The 18697-nt window shown below is 43.0% G+C and overlaps 1 protein-coding gene across 3 annotated transcripts in view; it reads left to right on the forward strand.

Moving 5' to 3' along the window:
- The window catches only part of LOC140194040 (exostosin-1-like), a 517224-nt gene that overhangs the window by 344004 nt on the left and 154523 nt on the right, over nucleotides 1-18697 (forward strand). For all 3 annotated transcript variants that reach the window (XM_072251404.1, XM_072251403.1, XM_072251405.1), the window contains one exon: nucleotides 10690-10797. In XM_072251404.1, the coding sequence (XP_072107505.1) occupies nucleotides 10690-10797 (108 nt within the window). The remainder of the gene's footprint in view (nucleotides 1-10689; nucleotides 10798-18697) is intronic.

Genomic DNA, 18697 nt, shown 5'->3' on the forward strand with positions numbered 1-18697 from the left:
CACATTCCAGTTTAAACATCTTGTCTACCAACCTCCTCTTCCAACTCGCAGGTATCGGGGAGTCACCATAATTGAATGACTCAGCAGTCAACTTTCCCCCTTTTTCAGATAGCTTCTCCCCGGCGTGTCTCACAGGGGCACTAGATATTACCGTCACCAGGAAAAGATGCGCCGGGGCATCCCCCACTTGAAGTTTCCTGACAATGACTGCCATCCTGTTTGCCTGTACTACCGAGGGCTTCTGCAGTTCGGGCCTCGCCAGTACTGCAGCAGGCATACCTGACTCCTTCTGGAGCATCCACTAAGAGAGCCTCGCCCTCAGGCATTCCAGAAAATTTGGGGTTTTCCATCACTCTCGCTACTTCCCCGGGCTGTAACACGATTGGCTTGGACTGGGTGAACCACACAGTCCCTCATCTAAACTCATTATCCAGCCCAATACAGCCACGCACTTCCTCAAAAGCAGCTCGATACATCGGGTGAACGGACAATGTTCTCAAAAAGCTCTCTCCAGCTTTCTTCTTGCAGGTTCCCGTGAGTCTCCTTACAGTAGGAGTGTTGGTCCCCACAAGAACTGAAATGCTGCTCTTCTCGACGGGGGTCCGGACAAACTACTGCTAATGTATCAAGGGCCTCAGCCACTCCCGCATCAGCCTCTGAAAACTTCAGTTTCACTGACAAATAACCATCATACGGATGATCAGCTGCACGAAGACCCCAGATCTCTAGTGCACTGAATGGCGTCAATGGTAAATGCATCAAACCCTGGTTGTAGAATGAATGGTACAGCAAAGTGGCCTGGGACCCGTGTCAAGTACAACTCTAGTATAAGTACCCTATCTGTAGTGATACATTGGAGCTTGGCCCCACTAAGCCTTCTGGAATATGTTTTTTTGCTTTAGGGTGCTCCCCCCGATACTCACTAGGTCTCTTTTATATTTTCCCAATGACCCTCTCTGCTTAGGTACCCGGGGGGCACACTCTCTGAGGGGTTTTCCATCGTTCACACTCCCGCCTGGTGTCCCTCTTCACCACAGTTATAACAGGCAATAACAGCTGCTCCCCTTTGCACGTGACACCGGCTGCTAGCAGCCCTCCGCATAGTCCGTCTCCTTAAAGGAATTGTCTCCCTATCAGCTCCTGGGACATCTCAGTTCTCAACACGGTCACAGTCTCCTCCACCACTCCCTGGGGCAGGCTATCCGTGGTCACTTCACTGCAGGGGACTACTACCTAGGACTGTACCCTGCTGTCAGAGGCCTCCCGCACCTCTGGCATATTCTCCTCCTCTCGTACTTCTCTGATCAGCTCAACAAACGAAGGAGGGGGGGCACATCTTACGAGACATTCGGAGACCCCAAATAATCAGGTTCTGGGACAGGGCGCCTTTCGCTATTTGGTCCATTCTTAACTGATCCACCTCAGCCGTCTGAATGGCCCATTTGCGCCACAAGCAATTTAGCTGCCTCTCCAGCTGAAAGATATAGGCAGAAAGCCTCGACCCCTTCTCCTGACACATGTCCTGAAACCTTGTCATGAGCTCCATTGGGCTTCTCATCGCACCAAACACCTTCTGTAGTGCTTGCGAGTAGGTCACAGAAGTGGCAAGGGGGTTCTGTGGCTTTACAGCTCTCACTACGTCAGCAGCCCGCCCACTCAAACTTTCAACCAATCACTGTTGTCTCACATCGTCAGAGCACAGCCACTCATCTAACAACTGAGAGGTCTGCCCCGCCCAAGTGTCATACTCCTCTTCCCGCTTTAGGGGTGGGCTTCGTTCCTGAGAATAGGCAGTGCCTACCATAGCTGGGACTTTGAACCTGGGCATTTTTCTACTTATTCACCAGAGGTAAGGGCAGATACGAACTCAGAATTTTCGCTCTACAGTAGGGGATGGGGATTCATTAGACATTGCAAATCAGACCACTCCTTCCCCTCCCTAATCAGAAACAAGAGAACCCCGTCTTTGAAGTCTCCGCTCCCAGCTATGGGAGTCTTGACTTGCTATTTGGCCCGCTTCCCTACACTCTCCTCCTCCTGACGATATGGACAGTCCACGGCGCCCCCTCTCCTGGGGCCCCAATAGTACCGGGCAGTTTCACTGCTGGCTAGTCTAAACTAAAACAGCCTGTGCCCGCCATTTTATCAAATCTCCACCCCACAATCATAACATTGCCTGCAGCTTTAACAGTACCTAAAAGTTGAATTAACAATTCATCAGGAGTACAAATATCTACCCCACTCAGCATGCACACATTCATTACCAGTACCGGATGCACACCACCGCTTAACCCTGGCAGCATCCGTACCCACAGATCGTAATCGCTTTACCAGTCAATAGCTTAGCACTGACTTAAACACACAACCCACTGGTTCAGTGCTCAGGGCAATCACACAGCATCCAACAAAACTAATCCCAGACAAGACCCCACAATTATGATCCTCAGGTTCTGTCGTCTGTGTAAGTCTGGGGAAGACAATCTTTGGCCCCACCAAACATGTGAGATTGAGGTGCAAAACCTCCTGTTTGTGTGAATGCTGTGTGATGTGTCACCCTGTTACAAATCAGTACCACAAAGTAACAGACAGAACACCATATGCAATTAAATAACTTAGCTTTATAATTCTTAATTTGACGAAAGGGTTGGTAAAGCAAAACAAAAAGAAAAGGGACCATTTTAATGAATCAGTCGAATGTGCACAAGTTGAGGCTCACAGTTTCAGTTCCCCTGGTCCTCCATCGATTCCCCCGGTCTTCATTGACTCCTGGCTACACTCCAAGTCCACTCCTTTCTGGTGTCTATGACCTCTCCATTCTGACATCTTCTCTCCCCATTTTCCACCAAACAAAAGACCCAGATCACCTCAGTCTCAGGCACACAGCAAGAAAAAACACTCCCTTCATTGGACGGCACACATTCCAAAACAGCCGTTATCTCTAGCCATAACCCAAACACTGCTGCTACAGAAAAACCATCACATTAGCAGTGCTTCTACAGAAAGACCATTACATTAGCAGTGAAACCTTTCCCAGGGCGTTATATTTAATTCCGGACAAAACTTTTAAAACACACTTAAATCTTGAAGAGGTTATCTACCTGATAAAAGATGTCCAATTTACAAGCAATTTCTAAAACAGCAAGAATTTCCAAAGCACAGGTACAATTCCTGTAAGCTAAAAGACATACCAACAAGTTGCAGATGAGCAATTCTTCCATCACAGAAATCAAAAGCAGAGGAATAGATTTTAGTCATCCTATCTTTCTGCAACTCTTCTTGCTGTTCTTTGACCATTCCTAACAAGCCTGACTGACTTCTAACATTCATACCGTTTGTCTGCCGTTTGGATGACTTCACTTGCAGGTGATATTTTTTCAGATACTATTTTATACGAATGGTCTAAAAGCTTCTGGAGACTGAGTTCCCAGATATCCACAATTAATGCTGTGAAGCTGACTCTTTGAATGCACAAATCTTTCAACTATTAATAGATCAGCTACATAATGTGCAAAGTGATAGCATCAACCTGGATTGCAAGCTTCCTTGAACTAAATAACTTGGCCTTTGTTATCTGGTTTGATTCAAGCCCAATTAACATATCCCATTGTCTTACACTGCAACCAGCTCCAAACTGTGGTCCAGTATCCTGTGCTCTATAGATCTCTATAGACAGCGCTGCTTGTTTGCAAAGCTGTCCTTTTAACTACGGACTCTTTATTGTTTGCCATTTACATTAAGAACTGAAGACTGGTTCCCATTTATGACAAGAAGCTAAACAATAAGTTCCAATTATAATTATAGTGTGAATATAATCTCTTTAAAGATACTAACCTGTTAGATTTAGAGTTCCAATCTCTTTCATAGATTCAAATGGCAATAGAATTTTGATCCTTTTGATGTATGCATGACTTTAAGAAACAAGAAAAAATTCCAAAAATACATCTGTTCCGATTAATTTTGTTGTTGTTTTTGGTTGCAGTCCTTTTTAATGTCTCACAGACACTTGTTTTTGTTCAAATTCTTCCGATTCTCTTTCATATTTCTCTGCTCCTGAAGGTATCAATTCTGAACTTCAATTCGATAGCCACCACACCCACTCTGGAAACACAAAAGAGGCAAAAATTGTCAGGTTTCTGTATAGAAAGGGTGTTTAACAACATCTCTGTTCTAAGTATTGAATCAGAGATTTGTGTAAGTTGTGTACATAGCTTATAGCAGTTTAAATGTTTGCCTTATTTTCCTCCATCACTTCAACCAATCCACTTCTAACTCTAAACAGACACCGTTAATAGTAAGCATTGCCTTTGTTTGAGAATACATGCTGACAAACTTGCCCAATATCCCTTGTTTCTCCTCCAGTGCTTTTCCTTTGCATCCCATATTGTTTATCTCATCTCTTTTCTCAATCTTGCTTCTTTCATGGTTCCTAAATCGCAAGTTACTTTTTGATTTTTCTTTTACTCACTTGTTTCAATGTTGTAAGTTTCAGATAATCATATCAAGTTACCAGTCCTACTCCCTTGGCTTAAAAATGTAATTTATTTTATTTAGAGGTGTAGTGCAAAATAGATTCTTCTGGCCCTTTGAGCCGTGCTGCCAGCTACCCATTGATTTAACCCTAGCCTAATCATAGAACAATTTACAATGACTAATTAACCTACAAACTAGTACATCGCTGGACTTTGGAAGGAAACTGAAGCACTCGGAGGAAACCTATGGGGAGAATGTACAAACTCTTTACAGATGGTGTCAGAATTGAACACTGTATTCCAATGTCCCAAGCTGTGATAGTGGCTTGAAACTGATTGCTTGCTTCTAGTTGTTATATATGCCAAAACTATTAAGTTAATTAATCGTATGACTATTGACACCCTTTGAGCACTCAATTTTCAAAACTGTCAGCTTTCCTACTGAATAGTATGTCAATTATACCTGTATGTCTGTCCCAGAGTTAAGGACATTAAATCTAGAAACAATGCTATAATATTTCTGTGAACTTATCTGCCCATTATTTAATATCTCTAACGTCTCTATCTATATTGCATTCTCAATCGCATTCTTTTTCTTCCCTCGGTGCCCTGATTTATACAGGCTGTTTATTTTTTCAAAGGTTTCAAAGGTATGATGTCAGAGAAATTTATACAAAATACATCCTGAAATTCTTCTGCTTCGCAACCATCCACGAAAACAGAAGAGTGCTGCAAAGAATGAATGACCGTTAAATGTTAGAACCCCAAAGCTCCCTCCTAGCTCCTCCTACGCGTAAGCAATAGCAAAGCAACTATCCCTTCTCCCCCCACCAGCAGAAAAGAGCATCAGCGCCCCCCCATCGAGCACTCAAGTGTTGCAGCAAAGCCTCAGTAAAGATACAGACTTGCAGTACCCAAAGACTACTCATTCACCTGGTAATTCGACATACCACAGGCTCTTTCTCTCCCTAATAAGGGATAAAGAGATGTCTCCATTTCACAACGAGAGACCATAAGATCATAAGACAAAGGAGCAGAAGTCAGCCATTCGGCCCATCAAGTCTGCTCTGCCATTTTATCATGAACTGATCCATTCTCCCATTTAGTCTCACTCCCCCGCCTTCTCGCCATAACCTTTGATGCCCTGGCTACTCAGATACCTATCAATCTCTGCCTTAAATACACCCAATGACTTGGCCTCCACTGCTGCCCGTGGCAACAAATTCCATAGATTCACCATCCTCTGACTAAAAAAATTTCTTCGCATTTCTGTTCTGAATGGGCGCCCTTCAATCCTTAAGTCATGCCCTCTCGTACTAGACTCCCCCATCATGGGAAACAACTTTGCCACATCCACTCTGTCCATGCCTTTCAACATTCGAAATGTTTCTATGAGGTCTCCCCTCATTCTTCTAAACTCCAAGGAATACAGTCCAAGAGCAGACAATCGTTCCTCATATGTTAACCCTCTCATTCCCGGAATCATTCTAGTGAATCTTCTCTGTACCCTCTCCAACGTCAGCACATCCTTTCTTAAATAAGGAGACCAAAACTGCCCACAGTACTCCAGGTGAGGTCTCACCAGCGCCTTATAGAGCCTCAACATCACATCCCTGCTCCTATACTCTATTCCCCTAGAAATGAATGCCAACACTGCATTCGCCTTCTTCACTACTGACTCAACCTGGAGGTTAACTTTAAGGGTATCCTGTACGAGGGCTCCCAAGTCCCGTTGCATCTCAGAACTTTGAATTCTTTCCCCATTTAAATAATAGTCTGCCCATTTATTTTTTCTGCCAAAGTGCATAACCATACACTTTCCAACATTGTACTTCATTGGCCACTTCTCTGCCCATTCTTCCAATCTATCCAAGTCTCTCTGCAGACTTTCTGTTTCCTCAGCACTACCGGCCCCTCCACCTATCTTCGTATCGTCAGCAAACTTGGCCACAAAGCCATCTATTCCATAATCCAAATCGTTGCTGTACAATGTAAGAAGAAGCGGCCCCAACACGGACCCCTGTGGAACACCACTGGTAACCGGCAGCCAACCAGAATAGGATCCCTTTATTCCCACTCTCTGTTTCCTGCCAATCAGCCAACGCTCTATCCACATATGTAACTTTCCCATAATTCCATGGGCTCTTATCTTGTTAAGTAGCCTCATGTGTGGCACCTTGTCAAAGGCCTTCTGAAAATCCAAATATACAATATCCACTGCATCTCCCTTGTCTAGCCTACTGGTAATTTCCTCAAAAAATTGTAATAGGTTTGTCAGGCAGGATTTTCCTTTAAGGAATCCATGCTGAGTTCTGCCTATCTTGTCATATGCCTCCAGGTACTCTGTAACCTCATCCTTGACAATCGACTCCAACAACTTCCCAACCACCGATGTCAAGCTAACAGGTCTATAATTTCCTTTTTGCTTCCTTGCCTCCTTCTTAAATAGCAGAGAGACATTGCAGTCTTCCAGTCCTCCGGAACCATGCCAGAATCTATCGGTTTTTGAAAGATCATTGCTAATGCCTCCGCAATCTCCACAGCTACTTCCTTCAGAACACGCGGGTGCATTCCAACTGGTCCAGGAGATTTATCTACCTTTAGACTATTCAGCCTCCTGAGTACTTTCTTTGTCGTAATTGTGACTGCGCACACTTCTCTTCCTTGCCACCCTTGAGTGTCTGGTATACTGCTGATGTCTTCCTCAGTGAAGACTAATGCAAAATACTCGTTCAGTTCCTCCGCCATCTCCTTATCTCCCATTGCAATTTCTCCAGCATCATTTTCTATCTATTCTCAGCTGTCTTTTACTCTTTATATACTTGAAAAAGCTTTTAGTATCCTCTTTGATATTATTTGCTGGCTTCCTTTCATAGTTAATCTTTTCCTTCTTAATGACCTTCTTTGTTTCCTTTTGTAAGGTTTTAAAAACTTCCCAATCCTCTGTCTTCCCACTAATTTTTGCTTCCTTGTATGCCCTCTCCTTTGCTTTAACTTTGGCTTTGACTTCTCTTATCAACCACGGTTGCATCCTTTTCCACTCGAAAATTTCTTCTTTTTTGGAATATACCTGTCTTGCACCTTCCTCATTTCTCGCATAAACTCCAGCCACTGCTGCTCTGCTGTCTTTCCCGCCAGTGTCCCTTTCCAGTCAACTTTGGCCAGTTCCTTTCTCACGCCACTGTAATTTCCTTTACTCCACTGAAATACCGACACATCAGATTTCGGCTTCTCTTTTTCAAATTTCACAGTGAACTCAATCATGTTATGATCACTGCCTCCTAAGGGTTCCTTCACCTCAATCTCTCTAATCACCTCTTGTTCATTACACAATACCCAATCCAGTACAGCCGATCCCCTAGTGGGGTCAACAACAAGCTGTTCTAAAAAGCCATCTCACAGACATTCTACAAATTCTCTCTCTTGGGATCCAGTGCCGACCTGATTTTCCCAATCCACTCGCATGTTAAAATCCCCCACAATTGTTATAACACTGCCCTTCTGACAAGCCTTTCCTATTTCCAGTTGTAATTTGTAGTCTGCATCCCTGCAGCTGTTTGGAGGCCTATAAATAACTTCCATCAGGGTCCTTTTACCCGTGCTATTTCTTAGCTCAACCCATAAAGATTCTGCACCCTCCAATCCTATATCACCTCTTTCTAATGATTTAATATAATTTCTTACCAATAAAGCCATGCCTCCCCCTCTGCCTACCTTCCTATCCTTCTGATGCAGCGTGTAACCTTGGATGTTCAGCTCCCAGAGACATGCATCCTTTAGCCAGGTCTCAGTGATGGCCACAATATCATACCTGCCAATCTGTAGCTGTACGACAAAATCATCCACCTTATTCCTTATGCTGCGTGCATTTAAGTACAACACCTTAAGACCAGTTTTTGATACTTTTCACTTTGATTTCACTGCAACTTTATTGCACTGCAACTTATCCCAATGGCTACAAATTTGCCCCATCACCTGCCTGTCTTTCCTGACATCTTTACTGCTCACTATCTTAGATTTATTTCTGTTTTTCCCTTCCTCCGCTCTGTCATTCCGGTTCCCATCCCCCTGCCAAATTAGTTTAAACCCTCCCTAACAGCTCTATTAAACTTTCCCACCAGGATATTGGTCCCCTTCGGGTTCAGGTGTAACCTGTCCTTTTTGAACAGGTCATACTTCCCCCAGAAGAGATCTCAATTATCCAAGAATCTGAAGCCCTGCCCCCTACACCAGTCTCTCAGCCACGCATTCATCTGCCTGATCCGACTATTCTTGCTCTCGTTAGCACGTGGCACAGGTAGCAATCCCGAGATTACTACCCTGGATGTCCTGCTTCTCAGCTTCCTTCCTAACTCCTGGAAGTCTCTCTTCAGGACCTCCTCCTTTGTCCTATCTATGTCATTGGTACCAACATGTACCAAGACAACTGGCTGCTCACCCTCCCCCTTTAGAATATGCAGGACCCGATCTGAGAGATCCCGTACCCTGGCACCTGGGAGGCAACACACCATGCGGGTATCTCTATCAGGCTCACAGAATCTCCTGTCATTCCCCTGACTATGGAATCCCCCACGACTACCGCATTTCTCTTCACCCTCCTTCTCTCCTGCACAACAGCGCCAGGCTCAGTGCTAGACACCCAGTCACCGTGGGTGTCCCCTGTCAGGTCATCCCACTCAACAGCATCCAAAACAAGATATTTGTTGCTGAGGGGGACAGCCACAGGTGTGCTCTCCACTATCTGGGCATTTCCCTTCCCTCTCTTGACAGTGACCCAGTTTTCTGACCCCTGTAGCCTAGGGATGACTACCTCCCTGTAGCTCCTGTCTATCACCTCTTCACTTTCCCTAATAAGCAGTAGGTCATCAAGCTGCAGCTTCAGATCCCTAACATGGTCTCGGAGGAGCTGCATCTCGGTGCACCTGGCGCAGTTGTGGCCATCAGGGAGGCTGGAGGTCTCCCAGGATTCCCACATCTGACACCCTGAAGAAAGCACTAACCCTGCAGGCATGCTATCTAATTCTACAGGAATGAAACAGGAAAAATAAGTCTACTCACCCACTTACCTTGCCAAACAGACGAACTTTTTAAACCGTTAGCTAGTACCATTAGCTGTGAGAGCCCTGCTGTTCCTGTCTGTCCGGGCCGATCTGCGAAGGGGGTGGGGGGAAGAGAAAAAAAAAATAGTTGGTGCTTCGCTCTCGCCTCTTCCCGTTTACCGCCGAAGCCCGTTGAAGCCAAAGCCCTACACTCTGCTCCCACTCACTCCGCTGCCCGCTGTATAGGGTGGTCTCATTTTTTAAATCTCCGCGCGGTCCTGTTGACATCTCGCACCTGCGCAGTCTCGCCCTTCTTGCACTCGAAGAAGTTTTTAAAAAAAACTGCCTTCCTTCAGAATTCAGCTCCCACGACGCTCTGTAGTCCCGATCCAAAAGAGAGCCGTTGGCAGCAACCTGCCTTTTTAAACTCTCCGCGCGGTCCTGTTGACGTCACGCGCCTGCACAGTCTCGTCCTTCTTGCACTCGAAGAAGTTTTTGAAAAAACTACCTTCCTTTAGAATTCAGCTCCCATGACACTCTGTAGTCCCGATCCAAATGAGAGGGGAGACATAACCAAAACAACTCGCTGATTTACGATGTTAAAAGTCCGTTGCTTGGTTTTTTCGAGCTCTGTGCCCAAAGCACTCTGGTCTCTGGGCACACAGCCATCAGCCGGCTTGCTGCTTTCAATCTTCCTTGTACTCCCACGACACACTGATTTCCTGCAGGGGCACCAACCTCGAGTCTGCCCGCCTCCAGAGCCACTAAACCCCGAAACTCCGAAGGCGCACTAGTCTTCTAGGCTGCGTCCTTGGTATATCAAATAGCGACCAGTCGTGAGAGCCTGAGAGCAGGACCCATTCCCACAAAGAACCATATTTTTCCTGTATTTGTCAACATTAATATGCTAGCCCCGCTTCAATCACTTACACCAATCTTAAATCTTTTAATCTTTGATCTTAAATAAGCTCTTCAAGAAATGGATGATTTTTGTTTACTTAAGGTAGAAAGAAGCATTTGCCCTCTTCCTTTACAGCTTTATAATCCTGATCTTTCCAGACAATCATGCAATAACAAATATAGAAATAAATTATCTCACCAGGCCTTCAAAATCTGTTATGATTATTTGTTTCTGATGTGTGAAGTAACTTGTTTATAGTTTTCAACATCCTTTGTTTCAGGCTGCATGTATCCCGGTATTACTGAGTAATGGATGGGAGTTGCCATTTTCAGAGATCATAGATTGGAATAAAGCAGCAATTATTGGAGATGAGAGGCTTCTTCTTCAGGTAACACATACAATTAATGTATGTCACATCATCTGTTTTGTTTGCTGGTAAACCCGTAATACTGATTCTACAGTGGAATAGTTTGCTTACAATTAGAAATGGGATTTGAGTTCCATGAGGATTAATGAAAAATTTCACTAATTCTTTTAAGCCAGAAACAACAAAGGGTTGTTTTATCCTCACCTACTCATTCCCCAGCAGGATAAAGCTAGTTAATGGAGGGTGAAATCAGTCAGATTATAACTTTGATACCTGATCTGATGGTTTGGATTAGGATCATTCCCTAATCATACAGGTGAACTATTTAGTATCTCTAGTTGTTGAGTTTAATTTGTTATAAACAATATTGATATTTGAAAAAGCTCCTGCTTTTAAATTTGCTCTGGTGATGGGTGCTATTAGTCCATAACCCACATTTACCTTCAGTGTTCTGTTCTGTTTAAGAAGCAATGTTAACAGAAACTCTATCATCTACTGTTTCTTACCGCAAAAAAGCGGGGACAATGAGCATTTTTAAATACAAACCATAAAAATGAGTATCCAGCTACTTAGACCAAAAATATAAAGAAGTAATGTTGATTTTTTTTATATAAATCACAAGTTGGTCTCAGCTGGAGAACTGTGATTCCATTTCTAGGCATCACTCAATTTGTGAAAGGTATCAACAAAAGAATTTCCAAGACTTTGGACTAAGAGAAAAGTTAAGGGGAATTTTAATAGAGATATTTAAAACTGAATATTATTAATAGAAAGAAATTGTTTCCACCAGAAAGGTTGGCAAGCGAATGCTATGTATAGAAGGCAATTGATAAAAGAACTCAAAGGAAAGTTTTATTTATCCAATGTTATGGGTTAGAATGTGCTGTTGAAGGGGAAGTTAGGAGAAATGTAAAACTAACTTACAGTTAGATAAATACTTAAAGAAGAAAGAGTAGGGCTTTGGAGAAAGGGCGGTGGAATGGGACTAACTGGTTGGCACCTTCCGTGCAACAGTCATTTCATCGCTCTATAAGAAGCACATACACAGCTTTTGAACTATTTCAGTGAATGGCATTGTTTCACTAGTTCCTTTAGCTCTCCCGAATCAGGTAAAAAATTATCAAATTTCCACCAGAACCAACAGGAATTGTAACCTCTTAAAATTCCATGTAATCATATGCAAGCAATCTCTCTGCTCTGCTGTTATTTCAGGGGATGTTATTCATCAGAAATGAACACTATGTCATGTACTTCAGATTGTACACTTGCAAGCGTTCACCTGAGGAATAATTCTTTTACTCAATTTTAATTGTGTATTCTTTTGATGCTACGAAATCTCATTGCTAGATAAACACTCAAGGTTTTATTTGAAATTTAACTACTATTTATCTTGAGGATCAGAATTCTTTTTTGTGAGGAACGAGAATTTGAAGTGACATAGCTCCTGATGAAGGGTTTCAGCCTGAAACGTTGACTGTTTATTTCCCTTCATAGATGCTGCCTGATCTGCTGTGTTCCTCCAGCATTTTGTGTGTGTGTGTGTGTGTGTGTGTGTGTTCTTCCAGATTTCCAGCATCTGTGGAACCCCTTGTGTTAGTGATATATCTCCAATATTTTATTTTCCTGTTTACTTCTCTTAAAGTAATTTGCATTGGAAAACATCTAAAATATGATTGAGAGTGAATGTGTGCATTTTTATGTACCCATACTATATTAAAATCCAAATGAATTTCAATTTAGCCTGTGAAATTAAATTCAGAAGTCAACTGCTGTGCAAAGTGATGAGAAAAAGTATTGTGCCCATTTAGAGTTGGCACTTTGGAGGAGAAATTTCATCATGACATATAACAGGACTGATTAAATTGGTGGCTGGCTGGCAGCTCCAGACAGCAGCTGCAGTACACACATCAGTGTGGAGTTTTGTGACCATCCACGGCAGAGCTGAAACACAGAGCCTACTGGAGGACAGATGATGATGTTGTAACATAATTAACTGATAGTCAGATACATGATGTCTGATCGGTCAGCTGTACCAGAAGTTGCTGATGGATTTAACAGCTCAATAGTGTTGCCAACAAAGTTTGAATAAAATTATTTGATAGTTTTAGAACATTGTTTTGACTGATGTTAAGTCTCAATTAGTTTCTGAAAGTTTAGCTTTAATGTATTTATATTATTTTTAGACCACAATATGTAGAAACGGAATTAGGCCATTCCATCACGGCTATGTGGAATCATGACTCTGGCTATGCAGTAGGGAAATTCTAGGCAGGTTCTAGAGTAAGTTACATGGTCGGCACAAAATTGTGGGCCAAAGGGCCTGTTATGTGCTGTAGATTATCTTTGTTCCTATCATGGTTGATTCATTTTCCCTCTCAACTCCATTTTCCTGTCTTCTCTCCACAACATTTGATGCCTGCACTAATCAAGAAGCTATCAACTCTGTATTAAACATACCTAATGACTTGGCCTCCACAAGGATGTTGCCGGTCTGGAGGACCTGAGTTATGAGGAAAGATTGAATAGGTTAGGACTGTGTTCTTTAGAACGTAGATGATTACAGGAGATTTAATAGAGGCATACAAAATTATGAGGAGTGTAGAAAGGGTAAATTTAATCAAGCTTTTTCCCACTGAGGCCTCCACGTCCATCTGTGGCATTGAATTCCACAGATTCACCACCCTTTGGCTAAAGAAAATCCTCCTCATCTCTGTTCCAAAGAGAAGTCTTTCTATTCTCAGGTTGAGCCCTTTATTCCTTGGCTCTCTCGCAATTGGAAACATCCTCTCCACATCCATCTACACAGGTTTTTGGATATTCAGTAGGTTTCAATGAGATCTCCCTTCATTCTTCTCATCTCCTGCAGGAGTCATCAAATGTTGGGCTGGTGAGAGTAATTCAGAATTCAGTATATAGTATTGATTTCTAATCAGTGAATGATAACAAGGAGAAGAGGCGACTTCACACAGGTCTACAATTGAAGATTTAAAAAACAGCACTTCATGGCAGTTTTTGGACTTTGAACTGCACCCTATCAGTGAACAGGGACAGCAAGAAGAAGGGGCAATTTTACACAGGCCCACGATTGAAGATTAAACAATCAGAACTTTGCAGCAGATTTCAGAGTTTGGACTGCGCCCAGTCAATGAATGGGAGCGTGAGAGAGACGAGTTCGCACTGGTCCAAGATTGAAGGTTTAAAAAGCAGCATTTTGTGGCATTTTTCAGAATTTGAACTGTGCCCAATCAGTGAATGGGTTTCATTGACAAAGGCAAATAAAAATAACGTAGGAACAAGCAGAGCAGTCATTGGTTAAGTGGACCAGTGTTAGAGTGGGAGGGCTTTGACTTCGGCTCATCTGGATTGGGTGAGGTAAGTATCTAGCAAGTTTCTTCTTTATCTTTCATTCCTCATCCGTTAGGGTGCTGTTACTGCAGTGAGAATGGCTGCAGGAGCTTAGTTGTATTCTTTATGTCAAATGCAGGAACTCTGGGAGACATCCAGTCTCCTGGGTATCCACATCTGCACTAGGAACACCAAGTTGCAACTCCTCAGAGACCATGTTGAGGAGGTGGAGCTGCAGCTCCGGGATATTTGGCTCATACAGGAGACTGGGAGGTGGTAGATAGGAGCTACAGGGAAATTGTCATCCCGAGGTTGCAGGAAGCAGATAGCTGGCTGACTGTCATGGAGTTGTAGAGAGGTACAGCACAGAAACAGATCCTTCAACCCATCAAGTCCATGCCAGTACCATTTAGACTGCCTACTCCCATCGATCTGTAGCAGGCCCAAAGCCCTCTATATTCCTACTATCCATGTACCTACCCAGCTTCTCTTAAGTTTGGACATCGAGTTCACATGGACCACTTGTGCTGGAAGCTGATTCCACACTCTCATGGCCCTCTGAGTGAAGAAGTTTCCCCTCATGTTCCCTTAAACTTCTTAACTTTCTCCCTTAAGCTATGACCTCTGGTTATAGTCCCACCTAACCTCAGTGGGAAAAAGCTTGATTGCATTTACCCTTTCTCCACTCCTCATAATTTTGTATGCCTCTATCAAATCTCCTGTAAACTTCTATGTTCTAAAGAATACAGTCCTAACCTATTCAATTTTTCCTCATAACTCAGGTCCTCCACACCCGGCAACGTCCTTGTAAGTTCTCTCTGTACTCTTTCAACCTTGTTTACATCTTTCCTATAGGTAGGTGACCAAAACTGCACACAATACTCCAAGTTAGGCCTCACCAACGCCTTAATCAACTTCAGCATAACTTTCCATCTTCTGTACCCAGTATATTGATTGATGAAGGACAATATACCAAAAGCTTTCTTTATGACCCTATCTACCTGTGATGTCACTTACATCGAATTATATACTTGTATTCCCAGATCCCTTTGTTCCACTACACTCCTTAGTGTCCTACTGTTCACTGTGTAAGACCTACCCTAGTTGGCCCTACTGAAGTGCAAAACCTGGCACTTGCATTAATTTTGATCTGCCATTTTTCAGCCCATTTCCAGCTGAGTTAAATGATGATAGCCTTCCTCACTGTCCACTACACCCCCAGTCTTGGTGTCATCTGCAAAATTGCTGATCTACTTAACCACATTATCATCCAGATCATTGATATAGATGACAAATAACAAAGGACCCAGCACCAATCCCTGTGGCATACCACTAGCTGCAAGCCTTCAGTCAGAGAGGCAACCCTCTACGACCATTCTCTGGCTTCTCCCACAAAGCCAATGTCTAATCCAATTTACCACCTCATCTTGAATGTCGAGCGACTGAACCTTCTTGACCACCCTCCCATGTGGGACCTTGTCAAGTGCCTCACTAAAGCTCAGGCAGGCAACATCCACTGCCTTGCCTTCATCAGTTTTTCTGGTAACTTTCTTGAAAATCTTTATAAGATTGGTTACACATGACCTACCATGCATGAAGCCTTGCTGACTATCGCTAATTAGTCCATGTCCAGCCAAACACCTATATATCTGGTCCCTTAGAATACCCTCCAGTGGGAGGTGCAGAAAGGGAAACAGGTAACCAGTACAGAGCACCCCTGTGGTTGTCCCCCTCAATCTTCCGTTCGGATACTGTTATGGGGAATGGCCTACTGGGGGGAGCCACAGCGACTGGGTCTCTGGCACCGAGTCTGGCGCTGTGGCTCAGAAGAGAAGGGAGGTGAAGAGGACTGCAGTAGTTATGGGGGATTCCATAGTGAGAGGAACAGAGACAAGATTCTGTGTATGTAAAAGAGACACCTGGCTGGTATGTTGCCTCCCAGGTGCCTGACTCAGAGATGTCTCAGATCGGGTCCACAGCATTCTGAAGGGGGAGGGTGAGCAGTCAGAAGTCTTAGTACATATTGGCACCAATGACATGCTTTGCTGAGGAACTGGAGCAGAGGGCGGGGGTTCAGATTTCTGGATCATTGGGATCTCTTAAAGGGAAGGTACAACCTGTGCTAAAGGGCTAGGTCACACCTGAACCTGAGAGGGACCAATGTCTTTGCTGGCAGGTTTGCTTGAGTTGTTTGGGAGGGTTGCAACTAATTTGGCAGGGGAATGAGAAACATTGTGATGTCCCCTTCCAATCATTTTTGATTTTTTTTTAAGTTTTTCAATTGTGTCTAATGATATTGATCATCAAAGTCATTTAGAAATAGTTAAGAAAGGCCTTCTGAGAGCTACGGAGAGAATAAAAAAGCCTGGGGCTCTAAGCTTGTTAAATTTATAGAAGAGAAATGGGCAAGATAACTTAGGAAACAGAACATATTAATTCAGAATGCCTATTTAAACTGTCGACATAGTCTAAGAGATCATAGGTTTGAAATAATGTTGTTTGTAATACAACAGATTCCAGTGCAGAATTACTACTTGTGTAACTAGACTTTCAGATATGTGGAAATATATCATTGGGGAATTATAAAACTTTCTAAATGGATGGAGCAGGAGAGGACTGGAGATTTTCCTCATTACAACTCCCTTGTTGCCTTGTAAGCAAAGGACTGCCAGCACTCTGCTTTGCTCTGACTCATAATTATGTTAATTACAGCATTCATAAACTAAGCCCCTGTCACATATTCCTGCTCTGGCTTTGCTGTAATGTACAAATAGTGTCTTTAATATATGGTTAAGACATTTAACATTGGCTGATGTGGGATATTAGCAAAAACAGATCATCTACTGTACATGATAGAGCATTTCTTTTCAACTGCACTGTAAAAATTGATAGGGTATTCTGTGCAATATTCAGAATTCTGTGTATTCTGACCAATCCAATTACAACCTATTTCTGAGTACCCAACATTGTCAATGCTAAAAATTAACAGAAGTATTTTGAAAAAAGCTTTAAAAGCTATACAAGTAGTTTAAGAAATATTGCAAAAATTAATTGAGGAGTTTCTGCAGATTGTTACAGCTCCTGAGTGCTTCAAATTGAAGACTTCAAAATTACAATAGAGTAGTTTCTCTTAAATTTTTTCAGTGGAGAATACAGGAGGTGGTGGGTTGCCAGTTATACACCTTTCCTGACTTCTATTTAAAACAACTTTTTGTGGTGTACAAAATAGTAACAATGCTGCCAACTTTCCAGGTTAATATGACTCTTAGTTTTAATAGTGTTAATTAAAATAAGGGAGAGTCAAATTTTATTTGAAATCTCTCAGCTAACATGAAACCTAGGCTTTTTAGGAACACCAATAATATTTATTTAGACAAACAGCCCAGAATAGGTCTTTCAGCCCAATGAACTGCACTACCCAACATCCCACCTGTTTAACACTAGCCTAATCACAGGACAATTTACTAACCAGTGTGTCTTCGGACTGTGAGAGGAAACTGGAGCACCTAGAAGAAGCCCACACTGTCACAGTGAGAATGTAGAAACTCCTTCCAGACAGTGTGGGAATTGAACTCCAGACACCCCGAGATGTAACAGCATCATGCTGACCACTATGCTATTATTTGGTCAATTTTTTTGTTGCACAAAGCCACACATTCATTCACTTATAAATCAATCGCAATCCATTATCTTTCTGACAGTAGGAAAACACATCACAAGAGGTGAGTATAGAAATTCGCGTGGCAGCAAGTGATATATACTGGCAATAAAAAACTATAAAAATACAAATTTGTTCCAAATACATCACAGCCTCAAAAATGTGTTGCTCCGACCTAAGTTAAAATAAGCCCATAAGACTATAAGACATAGGAGCAGAATTAGGCCATCTGGCCTATCAAGTATGCTCCGCCATTTAATCATGGCTGATCCTTTTTTTCTCCTCCTCAACCCCAGTTCCTGGCCTTCAGCCCATAACCTTTGATGCCATGTCCAATTAAGAACTTAAAAACCCCTGCCCCAAATACACCCAACAACCTGGCCTCCACAGCTGCACGTGGCACCAGATTTCACAAATACTGTACACCACCTTTTGGCTAAAGAAATTTCTCTGCGTTTCTGTTTTGAAAGGGTGCCCCTCTATCCTGAAGCTGTCTCCTCTCGTCATCGACCCTCCCACCATGGGAAACATCCTTTCCACATCTACTCTGTCTAGGCCTGTCAACATTCGAAAGGTTTCAATGGGATCCCCCCTCATTCTTCTGAATTACAGCAAGTACAAACCCAGAAACATCAAACATTCCTTGTATGATAGCCCTTTCATTCCTGGAATCATCCTTGTGAACCTGCTCTGGACCTTCTCCAATGCCAGCACATCTTTTCTGAGATGAGGGGCCCAAACTGTTCATAATACTCAAGGTGAGGCCTCACCAGTGCCTTATAAAGCCTCAGCATCACATCCTTGCTCTTGTATTCTAGACCTTTTGAAATTAACGCTAACATGGCATTTGCCTTCCTCAGTACCAACTCAACCAGCAAGCTAACCTTCAGGGTGTTCTGCACAAGGACTCCCAAGTCC

The sequence above is a fragment of the Mobula birostris genome, chromosome 2, assembly GCF_030028105.1.
Source record: "Mobula birostris isolate sMobBir1 chromosome 2, sMobBir1.hap1, whole genome shotgun sequence".
Lineage (NCBI taxonomy): Eukaryota > Metazoa > Chordata > Chondrichthyes > Myliobatiformes > Myliobatidae > Mobula > Mobula birostris.